The 12,802-nt window shown below is 44.1% G+C and overlaps 2 protein-coding genes across 5 annotated transcripts in view; one reads left to right on the top strand and one right to left on the bottom strand.

Annotated features, from left to right (window-relative positions):
- Window positions 1-12,802, top strand: part of ptprq (protein tyrosine phosphatase receptor type Q) — a 54,582-nt gene that overhangs the window by 11,591 nt on the left and 30,189 nt on the right. For all 4 annotated transcript variants that reach the window (XM_080866122.1, XM_080866125.1, XM_080866123.1 and 1 more), the window contains exons 19-21: window positions 901-1,012; window positions 1,697-1,805; window positions 2,645-2,759. In XM_080866122.1, coding sequence (XP_080722248.1) covers window positions 901-1,012; window positions 1,697-1,805; window positions 2,645-2,759 — 336 coding nt within the window. The remainder of the gene's footprint in view (window positions 1-900; window positions 1,013-1,696; window positions 1,806-2,644; window positions 2,760-12,802) is intronic.
- On the bottom strand, window positions 6,107-10,443 carry LOC308386542 (uncharacterized protein). Its single transcript, XM_080866157.1, has 2 exons — window positions 10,339-10,443; window positions 6,107-10,191 (listed from the first exon to the last, which is right to left on the bottom strand). Exon 2 carries the CDS (start codon window positions 10,003-10,005, stop codon window positions 6,124-6,126), a length of 3,882 nt encoding a protein of 1,293 aa, XP_080722283.1. The 5' UTR covers window positions 10,006-10,191; window positions 10,339-10,443; the 3' UTR covers window positions 6,107-6,123.

Genomic DNA, 12,802 nt, shown 5'->3' on the forward strand with positions numbered 1-12,802 from the left:
GATTACCTGTAGCCCACTGCTAACATTTGTGCACTAATTCTGGAAACAGGTATACTGGTGAGGCCTCTAACCTGCTGTGACTAAACTAAAGCTAACTCGAAAACCCAGCATGGCCTTCTTCTCAGACATCCTACTGCTCACACTGTGCCTGGGCCAGGTGCATTCACAGGTAAGAATTAGACAATGGTTACATGGCTCTGGTGCACACAGTTATTTCTAAACTGCGCACATAGATATGTTATGTATGTGTAACAGTAATACACTAACCATTCAGAGTCACGTTTTAGCTTTACAAATGAATGCACATGCAGTAAGATCAATTTTAAAGCACCCTTTCTTACCGTGTCTGAGTGTTTAGTCATTTTTCTGAAAGGTAACACACTATCCAACACCTTGATGTCACAGACGCTACAACATGCACTGAAGCAAAAAAGCAGTGATGCGGGAAGCAGAGCTCGTCTGTCTCACAGATGTTAAAATGCAAACAAGTGCAACCACAAGCTGTCATCCATTCACTAATACCCACCTTCAAATTGATTTAGATGGATGAGGAGAGGTCTGGTAATTCTGTCATAGGCAGCATAATGGAGTAAAATAATGGAGTGAAAATTGCATGTATTTTGTCATTTAGATGAATATTACTGCAAAAAAACTGAAGAAAAAAGACAATAAAAGACAAATGAAAAGACAATAAAGGGATTACTGCTGCATGTGTTGTCTAAAAATGTTTAAGCAATTTTTCAGCTGTCTATAATTTTAAGCAATAATGATTTTGCATAAAATCCAGTTTAAAATCCATCAAACAAAAATACATTTAGGTTTTAAAAGAGAAATAATTGGGAAGTAGCACGTTACATTGCTGATGAGCAAGTAGATTTATTTATTTTTCTGCTCCCACAGGCCGATGTGGTAAATGTCAGCCCCAAGACACAATACACTGTAACAGTCACAGCAGCCTCCTCCTCGAACATCAGCCGTGGAGTCAGCCGCATGATCAACAGGAATGGGAGCGGTAAGACACACACACACACAGTTTGGTGTTGTTTGTGTACGTTTTGTTTTTTCAGATGTTAAAGCACCATCAGGAACTCGTTTTGTATTTGCTCACTGTATATATATATATTACACACACACATACACACTGAGGAAAAGGGATTGGCACAGTGGAGGTGTGTGTATAAATGTGTGTGTGTGCCTACTTTGCTGTTTAATTCCTTTTAGGTAACTTAAGCCTGGGTTTTTGAACCACAGGATGAATGGGTCTGCAGTGAATGTCAGTGAAATGCCACTGCTGTGTGAAGCCTTATTCATCAGGGTTCAGCCTAAAACACCCTTCATGCAGACCCAACACACACACACCCACACACACACTCAGAGGATCAGTCTACAACAGATAACAACACCATTCTTCAGACGACACAGTAGTCTGTCGGGTAGATAATACAAAAGTTATTAATCAAAACAAGTGTACTGAGTTTGTTTTGTTGGTGATGTTTTACACAGGAGAAGCCGAGGGGATTAGATAAGAGATTACATATTTGAGCCCACTGAGGCGCCAGTTGGCTCAAGTACAGATGATTAACAGACATGTAATATACAGCTATTTGTGTAATTTTTAGATATTTTTACTTTACTTGTGTTCTGCTTATGTTTACATCATCTATCTCCTTCACACGGCTGCCCTCATCTTCATCAGTTCCTGGTCCACCTTCAGGCCTAGAGGGAGAAGCTGTCGGCTCTAATGGCATCCTGCTTTCCTGGAATATACTGTCTAATGCCAAAGATATAGATGGATATGTCATAAGGTAGTTTTTCAAGATCTTCTTTGGAAAACTGTCTAAGATACATACACTATCATAGTTTAGTATAGTCAAAAGTTTTGATCTCACATCTTATGTAAAAGTGCAGTATAATCAGCAACATGTACTAAACAAGTGCTAAATACTTATTGATCTATCTATATCTCTTCTATGTAGTTTTTCTGTCACGTTTACACATGTTGCCAAAAGGGATGTCGCAGAATACCTTCTGCTGGACAACCTATACAACATCAACAATGATCACTTCTTCACTTTTACAATTTTCATTTATTGACCGTTATAAATGCAGATGCCAATATTAGCAGCAAATAGCCAGAAATTGGCATTTGAGGTGTTCGAGATACATGTCTACAGTACAACCTGGCTTTTTTGTGCAAAATTGGTTTGAAATACTTTCCTAGGGATTATTTTTAATGTTAAAAATATATTACAACAAGACCTTATTACTATATGTTAAAAATTCAAAGATCAGCACAGAGCTAGTTACCAGTTTTTGGATTAATGTAGATCAGTGAAATATTCACCTCATGAAGCAGCTGTATAGCTGGTTCCATAGAAGAGGGGCCTGAAAACTGAAGGCTCTGCCTCCTGTTGTACTTTTAAATAATCTAGGAACAACAGGTAAACCTGCAGTGCGAGAGCAAAGTGGGTTGATACGGCACTATAAGGTCAATAAGATAAGTAAACAAGAAATATTAAGTGTAGTTGAGTACAGTTCGACAGTTTTGCATCTGACCATATATTGTATTTTCATTCAGTTGCATAAATTTCATAAGTGTGAAGTTGAGATATGATGATCTTAACTACCTGGTTTCTTACTGCAGGTACAAGGAGGTGTGTCCTTATCCTGACCCCGCTTTCACACAGGTGACAAAATACCTGGATATACCAGAGACCCTGATCACTGACTTTACTTCAGGATCTACCTACCACATTCAGGTAGAATATAATAGTCAGAATTAAATTAAGTTTACAGTCAGATTGTTTGGTGAATTCACTATAAACAATAAAACAAAATAAAACTCATTCTCGGGAACTGCTCCAACTTACCTGTTTTGACTACAAAGCCGTGGCCCAAAGGAGCTACAGTGGCAGGGGTTCAAGTCTGCTCCACACCATTTCTTTCGTGTCTTTCCCCCTTTTCCTGTCTAGTCTCTGGAGTCTTATCAAATAAAGGCTGACCTAGCAAATTTTGTTTAAAAAGTCCCAGATTGAATCAAAACAGAACAAGCTGTCCTGCAGGGATACTGCACATAAAAGAGCTTTTGAATATGAGTTTTTATTATGTTAAAATGAATTAATTAATAGATATACTTCTGGGAACTGTGATCATTGTCCCTCTTAACAGACCTCCTTGAAACTGCCCCCCTCCCAGCATGTGAGTGTGTAACTATGTGACAGAGGATCAGATTATTCTGTTGATCTGGCTGAATACTGGTAATTGATCCTGATTGCATTATTAAACAGGTAAACAGATCTATGGATGAGTCTTGGCTCTTTCCACTATCTGTTGTCAGTGAGCTTGAATGCGATCATGCTTAAAGGTTTTCAGAATTCATTAACCCGCTATGACCTTCACACAAATGGACGTGACACACTTACAGATTATAGCTGCACATACTGCATTTATCTGTGTGTGTTTGCACGTATAATGTTACTAAATTTTACCTCTGAGTTTGCTAGACCTCTAGACCCTACGCACAGCTGAGCCCATAAGCAAATTCGTATTTCTTCCTCAGCCTGTAATAGCCCTTATACTCTTGTCACCAAGTGTATAAGGGCTATTATTTCCCCACAGATTTCTCAATAAACAAATAGAAAAAGTGTACTGTTGCACCCAATGTGACCCAGTGTCCTATATTGAGATTCACAGCCAGCTAAACTCTCTCTTGCATCACTTCCTCCAAGGAACAGGCACGTGTTGTATTTGGACAGGATTTAATGCAAAAAAGTGTGAAACTGAAATGATACAGAATACAGAAATGTCACATAAACATTAGCTTGGGTTGAACTTAAGTGGACATATAAAACACATCAAAAGTTTCCAAATCACTTCAATAATGTCATATACCCTCTCTTAAAGGTAAACACAATTAAGAAACTTACTCATATTGCCACTCAAAGGGATTTAACGGAGTGGATGGCTTTGGATCAGAGGAAAACACGCCATGTCTTGCTTCACTCATGAGCAAACACTTCCTATCACACTTCTTTTAGTGACTAATTGGCTCAACATAGCAAACTGTGCAAACCTGCGCCCCCTATAGGCCTGGAGAAATAACATACAAACAGTTCCAGTACACTCCCCGCCTGGCATTATTTTAAGATTGCCACTAGACCCTATTTACACATGAGACCAATCTCTCAGAAGAAGGATACAGTCCGAAATGGGTCTACAGAATGTCTTTGCAATCTTATCGCGTGTCACCTTCACTTCCATCTTTCTGACAACTCCATCTCTGCTTGGAAGTGTCTTCACGATGACACCCATAGGCCACTCATTTCTTTTTAGTTGCTTGTCCTTCAGAAGAACAACGTCTCCTTCCTTCAAGTTTGGTTTGCTGCGCTGCCATTTCTGACGACCTTGGAGCATGTGGAGGTACTCCCTCTGCCACCTGGCCCAGAATGTGTCGGCAGGGGCTTGAACTCTCTTCCACTGCCGTGTATATATGTCGGCCTTGGTGAATTCCCCAGGTGGAGTTGGAATCGGATCGAACTTCTGGGTGAGCAGAGCTGAGGGGGTCAGGATTAAGGGAGCGTCTGGATCCGAGGAAACGGGTACAAGTGGCCTTGCGTTGATAATAGCCGTGACTTCCGCCATTAACGTTGTCAGGACCTCGTGAGTTAGAGTAGGGTTTCCTGCTTGTAGGAGCATTGAGTCCAGGATGCGTCGTGAGATGCCTATCATACGCTCCCAGGCGCCACCCATGTGAGATGAGTGAGGAGCATTAAACACCCAGGAACACCTCTGCTTGCGTAGGTAGTCATCCACACTTGTATCACCAGGTTTTGGGGAATGCAACTTTAGGTCCTTGGAGGCACCAATGAAATTGGTTCCGCAATCTGACCTCAACTGTTTGGCAGGGCCTCTGATTGCAAAGAACCTGCGAAGAGCATTGATGAAACTGGAAGAGCTGAGAGTTTCAATCACTTCAATATGAACAGCCCGTGTAGACATGCAAGTGAACAAGACTGCCCATCTCTTACTGTTTGCATGACCACCTTTGGTGCGGCGTGTTGAAACCTCCCACGGTCCAAATACATCGAGGCCAACATAAGAGAATGGGGGGTCCGTCTGAAGGCGTTCGGCAGGTAAGTTAGACATGATTTGCTGCTCTGTTCTACCTCGAAGCTTTCTGCAGGTGACACATTTGTGGATTACACTGCTGATAGACCTCTTAGAACCAACTACCCATAAGCCACTTGCTCTCACAGCCCCCTCAGTGAAGTGTCTTCCTTGGTGCTGGGTGGCTTCATGGTGATGTCGAATGAGCAGTGTTGCAATGTGATGCTTCCCTGGTATCAGAAGAGGGTTAGCCTGATGACTCGGCAAGCCAGACTCTGCAAGTCGACCTCCTACTCGCAATAAGTTTTTGCCATCGACGATGGGATGAAGTTTGTGAAGAGCACTGTTGCGAGGTAAGTCTCGTTTCGCCATGATGCATTTTATTTCTTCTGCATAGGCTTCACGCTGGACACACCTGATGATTGTGTGCTCTGCTTCATATAACGCTTCATCTGTGAGACTAGCCTTACAAAGATGCCAGCCGCTACAGGCACCACCATCTTTAGACTTGAAACTGTGGGAGATGTGGCGAAGGTAGGCCACCGCTTGGACAAGGGAAGTCCATTTTGAGAATCTTTCAAAGCGTGATGAACCCAAGGCACCTGGAGCAGTTGTGGTCACAAGCACATTGACGTTACGTCGAATTTCAATGTCCGACTCTGGATCGACGAGTTCAAATGGACCCTTTTCTGGGGAGAGAGTCTCGTGATTGAGAAGAAATGCTGGGCCGTACAACCATGAAGTACCAGAGAGTTTGTCTGCTGGTACAGACCGAGAGCCATGATCGGCAGGATTGTGCTCTGATGGGACGTATCTCCATTGATCTGGTAGGGAAGACTGCTTGATTCTCTGTACACGATTGTTCACATATACATGGAATCTTCTGTTTTGATTGTTAATGTATCCTAACACCACTTTACTGTCAGTGTAGAATGTTGTCTTGTCAATCTTTACGTTTAGTTCTACTGTGAGAAGCTCTGACATCTCCACAGCAAGCACTGCAGCGCACAGCTCTAATCAAGGAATGGTCGGTTCTGGTACAGGAGCTAGTTTGGCCTTACCCATAACGAATCCGACCTCACTGTGCCTATCTTCATGTGTGACCTTCAGGTAAGCTACCGCAGCGATGGCTTTCACTGAAGCGTCTGAGAAAACACAAAGTTCGATGAATGTGGCTTGTGAGATGGAGAACGTGACGTAGGGGCGGGGAATGTGCAGGTTTGTGAGACTTCGTAGCGAGTCATGCCACCTTCTCCAGCCGTCGTACATGTCTTGGGGTAAGGAACTGTCCCACTCAAGGTTGCCGCTGGAGAGCTCTCTGAGAAGAAGTCTGCCTTTGATGGTTACAGGTGCAAGCAAACCAAGAGGGTCAAACAAGCTGTTCACTGTTGAGAGTACGCCCCGGCGAGTGAAGGGTTTTTGCTCTTGTGGAACGTGGAATGTGAACGTGTCTGTTGTGGGGTTCCAACTTACCCCCAAGCTGCGCTGGACTGGAAGCTCATCTGTTGTTAAATCGAGATCTTTGATATCTTTGGCCCTATCCTCAGGGGGGAATGCACTCACCACTTCCACTTTATTGGAAGCAATCTTGTGGAGACGTAGATTTGAGAGGGCAAGCATTTTCTGAGTTCTCTGTAGGACATCAACAGCCTCAGCTGCAGTTGGGAAAGACTTTAATGCGTCATCGACATAGAAGTTGTGCTCTACGAAGTCTCGGGCATCAGTTCCATACTCGCTTTCTGCTTCCCTTGCTGCCAGTCTCAGCCCGTAAATTGCCACTGCAGGGGAAGGACTGTTACCAAAGACATGCACCCTCATTCTGTAGTCTACTACGTCTTTGCCAAGGTCGTTGTCTTTGTACCAAAGAAAGCGAAGGTAGTCTCTGTGGTCTTCTTGGACCACAAAGCAGTAGAACATTTGTTCAATGTCAGCTGTGACTGCGACTGGTTCTTTCCTGAAGCAAAGCAGCACACCCAAAAGTGTGTTGTTCAGGTCCGGGCCAGAAAGCAGCACCTCATTGAGGCACACTCCATCAAACTGTGCACTCGAATCAAACACAACGCGTATCTTCCCTGGCTTTTGGGGATGGTACACACCAAAAATGGGGAGATACCAGTTCTCTTTGTCTCTATTGGGAGGTGGTGCGAGCTCTGCATGTTGGTTATCTAGCATTTTCTGCATGAATTCCACAAAATGTGTTTTCATTTCTGGTTTCTTGTCGAGCGTACGTCGTAACGACATCAGCCGTTGGTAGGCGTAGGACCGGTTATCCGGGAGTTTGCGTCTGGGGGTTCGGAACGGGAGTGGTGCAACCCAGCTGTTTGTATTGTCCTTGAAGAAGCCTGCCATCTTTTTCAAAAAGATTACATCTTCAGCTGAATGAGCAAGGTGGTTGTCGTTGCTGGTGTGACAAAACACAGAGTCTCCCAAATTCTCAGCCGTGGGCTTTTGGTGTGAGAGAGCAGATGGCGGTTGACTGGAGATGGCTTTGGTTTGGCTCAGACTGAAGTCCTCCTTTACACTAAGGTAACTGTCGCAGGGAGTGAGATAGCTTGGGCGCCCATTGTCCAATACATAGGTTTTCAGAACATTCACTTTACTTGGCTTGTGGGCATTACCAAGACACACATCGCCAATGATAACCCAGCCCAGGTCAAGCTTCTGTGCAAATGGGTCATTATCTCTGCCATTGATTTGCTCCCTCACTTTGTGAACTCTCAGAAGGTTGCGTCCTATCAGCAACAGAATGTCTGCACTTGGGTCGAGAGGTGGTATTTGAGCAGCTATTGCTTTCAGGTGCGGGTGGTGTAAAGCAGCTTCTGCAGTTGGCACCTCTTCCCTGTTGTTGGGGATGGCATTGCACTCAATGAGCGCGGGGAGAGGGAAACTCATTTTTCCATCTAATGACTCAACCATGTAGCCACATGCTCTTCTACCAGTCGTGTGTGTTACACCACTACAAGTTTTCAGCATGTATGGTTCAGGTGTGGTTTGTATGTTAAATATGTCAAAAAACTCTGTCTTTGCAAGTGACTGGTTACTTTGATCGTCAATTATTGCATACATCCTTCTGGCGTTGTCTCGCTGACCCTTGGGATAGACTTGCACTAAGCAAACCTTAGAACAGGATCTCCCTGTGATTTTATTTCCACATACCTCTGTGCATGTGGCAGTAACATCCGGGTCTTGTGGATTTGCTTGCTCCCCGCCGTGCACTTCAGGAGATGAAGGAGGTCTGAGCATTTGCTGTGTTGGGGCAGGATGAAGAGCTGCCAGGTGTTTCTCACTATTGCACTCTTCACACTTAATCATGACTGTACAGTCTTTGGCTTGGTGGCCGGTGGAAGCAAGGCAGCGGTAACAAATGCTATTGTCTCTGAGGAACCTCTTCCTCTGCTCAAGCAGCATAGCTCTAAAGCCCCTGCATCTTTTGAGTGGGTGGGGTTTGTGATGTATGGGGCACTGTCTTTCAATGTCTTCGTCTGCTTTTTTTACCTTTGATCCCTCTGATGATATGTCCATCTTGTGCACTGTAACCGATGACCTTTGGTTGTGGTTACTTAACGGTTTTTCTTTTCTGTAGCTGGACATGTGGTTGGCATAGGAAAGAGTCGTGTTGAAAGGTGTGGTAAAGCTTGGATCATTCCTTGCTTTTGCTTGACGTTTCACAAATTCGACAAAGAATGAGAATGGTGGGAAGCTAACATTGTGGTCTTCTTTAAACTTTGACCCTACCATTGTCCACTTCTCTTGAAGATGGAAGGGCAGCTTCTCCACAATTGGATGTACTCCCCTAGCTGTGTCGAGGTAACTTAAACCAGGCAAATAACCATCTAGCTTTGCAGCTTGGAGTTCACACAGCAGATCTGATAGGTCGCGAAGCTTGTGTGGTTCTTTACTGGAGAGCTTTGGAAAGTCTCGTATTCGGGCAAACAGGGAGTTTTCTATTGCTTCTGGTGAGCCGTAACATTCCTCTAGTCTCAACCATATCATGTTCAGACCGGCAGGTGGATGCTTTATGTTGACTGCTTTTAATCTCTTGGCGTGTTCAGAAGACTCTGGGCCTAACCACTTAATGAGTAGGTTGATTTCTTCAGTGGCTGTTAGACCAAGGTCCCTAACAGTGCTCTGGAATGTGGCTTTCCAACTAAGGTAATTTTCTGGCTTGTCGTCAAATTTAGACAGCCCTCCAGTTATTAGCTGACTCTTGGCTAAGAATCTGGCGAGGTCGCTTGCTATGGTGTCTGCATTATCATTTGAGCTTAATCCGTGCTGCAGTTGTAATGCATCGTGGAGAGTCTGTGGACTTACATCTCTTTGTAGTCGTCTCTCTGCCCCATCTTGTGGCATGAATGAGTACTGCACTGGCTCTTGTTTGGGACAAAGAGGTGTGTACATTACTGGTTGTTTGGATTGTTCATTCTGATATTTACTGTCATCATGGTGAGATGTAATGTCTGGAACCAGGTCAGTGTGGCTGTGTTTATTTATGTATTCACTCACTTTTTGCTCTGGGGTTACTTGTAGGGGTGACAATGGCCACTCTTCCCCTGATTCAGCTTTGTCAAATTGAGCTGCTGCTGACTCCATTACCTCTGCTTTAGCCAAGGCTGCATCTGCTTCCTTTTGGAGGTTGATTACATCCAGAGTTGCTTCTAGATGGGCCTTTTCTACTTTAATGTTCATCTCCTTCTCAGCGTAAGCTAATCTGGCTTTTGCTGCTTGAGCTTCTGCTTGTGCCCGCGCTGCTGCCATACTGGCTCGGGTTGATGCTGACGACCTGCTTGAACATGCTGCAGATGATCTAACAGTCAGTTTTCCTGAAGACTTTGAGGACCTTCTTGAGCGAGTGGACCTTGCTTCCTCGTCGTTTTGACCTTCAGCCTCTGATTTCTCCATGTTAGAGTAGAACTGTCACTCGACGTCCCTCGCAGAGCGCTATGATTTCACTGTACTGTTGCACCCAATGTGACCCAGTGTCCTATATTGAGATTCACAGCCAGCTAAACTCTCTCTTGCATCACTTCCTCCAAGGAACAGGCACGTGTTGTATTTGGACAGGATTTAATGCAAAAAAGTGTGAAACTGAAATGATACAGAATACAGAAATGTCACATAAACATTAGCTTGGGTTGAACTTAAGTGGACATATAAAACACATCAAAAGTTTCCAAATCACTTCAATAATGTCATATACCCTCTCTTAAAGGTAAACACAATTAAGAAACTTACTCATATTGCCACTCAAAGGGATTTAACGGAGTGGATGGCTTTGGATCAGAGGAAAACACGCCATGTCTTGCTTCACTCATGAGCAAACACTTCCTATCACACTTCTTTTAGTGACTAATTGGCTCAACATAGCAAACTGTGCAAACCTGCGCCCCCTATAGGCCTGGAGAAATAACATACAAACAGTTCCAGTACAAAAAGCATTTGTGCCACAGATTAGCGTTTTAATACTCACATATCTATATTATTGCTAATATATATTGTAATATATCTATATCACTAAAGCACTTCTGGATGGATGCAAACTGCATTTCGTTGCCCTGTACCTGTGCATGTGCAATGACAATAAAGTTGAATTCTATTCTATTCTATTCCAATGAAAGCTGCATTGTTGCACTGTATTTTTACAAGGGCAAAAATCTCTTCTGCTCTGTCTTTTTCAACAGTAATTCCTCAAAGTAAAGCCCATTGAGTTTTTCTCTAAAGCTGAATATGAGATAGTTTTTCCTCAGCTTACCTATTTCTGATGTGAAGCTGAAAGCATTCAGTTTAGAAAGGCACGGATACAGCCATTTGTCATGTTGGCATAAAGAATGGAAGGGTAACACCACCTGGGTCTGGGTGCAATTCCCCCCTCCAGGGGCAAGGGTACCTAGACCCGGTTTGTAGAGTACGCTTGGGGAGTGTGATTGTGTGTACAGCGTCTCTTTATGTCTGTCTCCACGTTGGTTGAGTGTGGAGTGAGTGCATATGAGAGCATGAGGGTGGGAATGGATGTTTGTGTCTGTGTGTGCCTGTATGTCTGTGTCTATATGTCAGGTTGGGTATCAGACGCCACCTCTCTGGGGACACCTCAGGCCCTCCAAGGTTTGGAGGCCTATCTCCACCCACCACCACTTCCCCTGCCGGTGGCGGACTCCCTCAGGTGTCGGTGTGTTGGTGGTTCTTTGTGTCTGGGGGTGGGCGTCCGGGTACACACCGGCTCACTCCTTGGCGGCCGCTTGTCGGGGCCTGGGGCCTGGGGCTCACTCGGGCCCCTTTGGAGGTGGGGTGCCCCCGGCCTCTCGGCCTGGGGCTCGGTCACTCAGGCACAGCTGGGGGCCGGCGGAGCTCACGGGCGCGTCACTGCAACTCCCCCTGACTTCTGCTCCGCGGCTGCTGGGCGAGCCCTCATCTGGGACTCTCCTCAGCTCTTACTGGAACAGTGGCGCGGCTGCCCCTCTGTTGGTCTTCCATGGTCTCTTGTGTTCTGGGGGCCTCTGGATGTCTGGAGTTTTGATCTCCTCCATACCCGCTTCACACCCTGGAGGACGGGGCTGTGGCCCCCCCACACTCCCTAGCAGATCATTACATGGAGAAACCTTTGGAATGCAAGCATGCTGATCCACACAGGTATGCACACATGGGTATTCACAGACGCGGACTAAAGCTTTCTTGGCTGCTGCCTCAAAGCACACTGTGCGCTGTCTATCTTGCGTGCTGCACAATATCGTTTATTATTTAGTAAATATTGATATCTATGACTAGCTAGTTTATTGTGATGGTGCTTTGTTTTCTCTATTATTATGTTACTCTTTGTTGTTTGCTGTCTCCTCTGTTTGTTTTTTTTGTTTGTTTTTTTTTTTTTCTCTATACAGGTGACCCAGGAGTTCTTTTTTTTTTTTTTCTCTCTCTTCCCCCCCCTTCTCACCGTCTCTTCTCCCCTTTGGTTTTCTTTCTTTCTCTCCCCCTCTTTCTCTCATTCATTCCCCCTGTCCTATTTATTTAAAAAAAAAAAAAAAAAAAAAAAAAAAATGAAAAAAATAAATAAATAAATAAAAAAAGAATGGAAGTCGAATAATAAAGAACAATCTTGCATGTAGGCAAGTGGTAAACAGAAAAAGTGAAAAAAAACAAAAAACAACTGGAACCCATTTGATGTGTAAGGAACTGACAGAGAACAACGGCGTGATTTCAGATATGAATAAAGGAGGAAGGTTTAGTCAAGAACAGGTGAAGCAGGTGTGAGAGTTAGGTGACAGGAAACACTGAGAAAATCTGAGGACATGAGGGTTATGTTTAGCTCACCTGTATTGTAGTGTTGCACCTAGATCAACTGATCCATTATGTCCATTGCTTGTTTAATTATTCTGGGGTTACCCTGTATGTGCTTGGCTGCTGATTGGATGACACTGACACGAACCAGAGAAACGCCTGCAGCGCCCCACTGCTAACCGTTTCGTGGCAACAAGGTAGAAACAAATAGCTGAACGGCGCGCGCTGTTTTCTGATCTCAGGCAGGAACGAAATACATTTTTTCTTTGTTCTTTTTTAAGATAACATGTCAGTTCCCATACTACTCCAGTACAAAACTAAAATCCATTTAAGTGACTCCACAGTTGACCTGATAAATTGCTATTTAATTTTGATCCAACCTTAAATTACTGGAAAAAATTCAAAGACTTGAGACTGTGTTGTGATCTGT

The sequence above is a fragment of the Rhamphochromis sp. 'chilingali' genome (genome assembly GCF_963969265.1).
Source record: "Rhamphochromis sp. 'chilingali' genome assembly, chromosome: 2".
Classification (NCBI taxonomy): Eukaryota; Metazoa; Chordata; class Actinopteri; order Cichliformes; family Cichlidae; genus Rhamphochromis; species Rhamphochromis sp. 'chilingali'.

What these genes read in the sequence shown, in the direction of transcription:
- LOC308386542 (XM_080866157.1), bottom strand. Translation starts at nt 10,005, where the DNA reads ATGGAGAAATCAGAGGCTGAAGGTCAAAACGACGAGGAAGCAAGGTCC.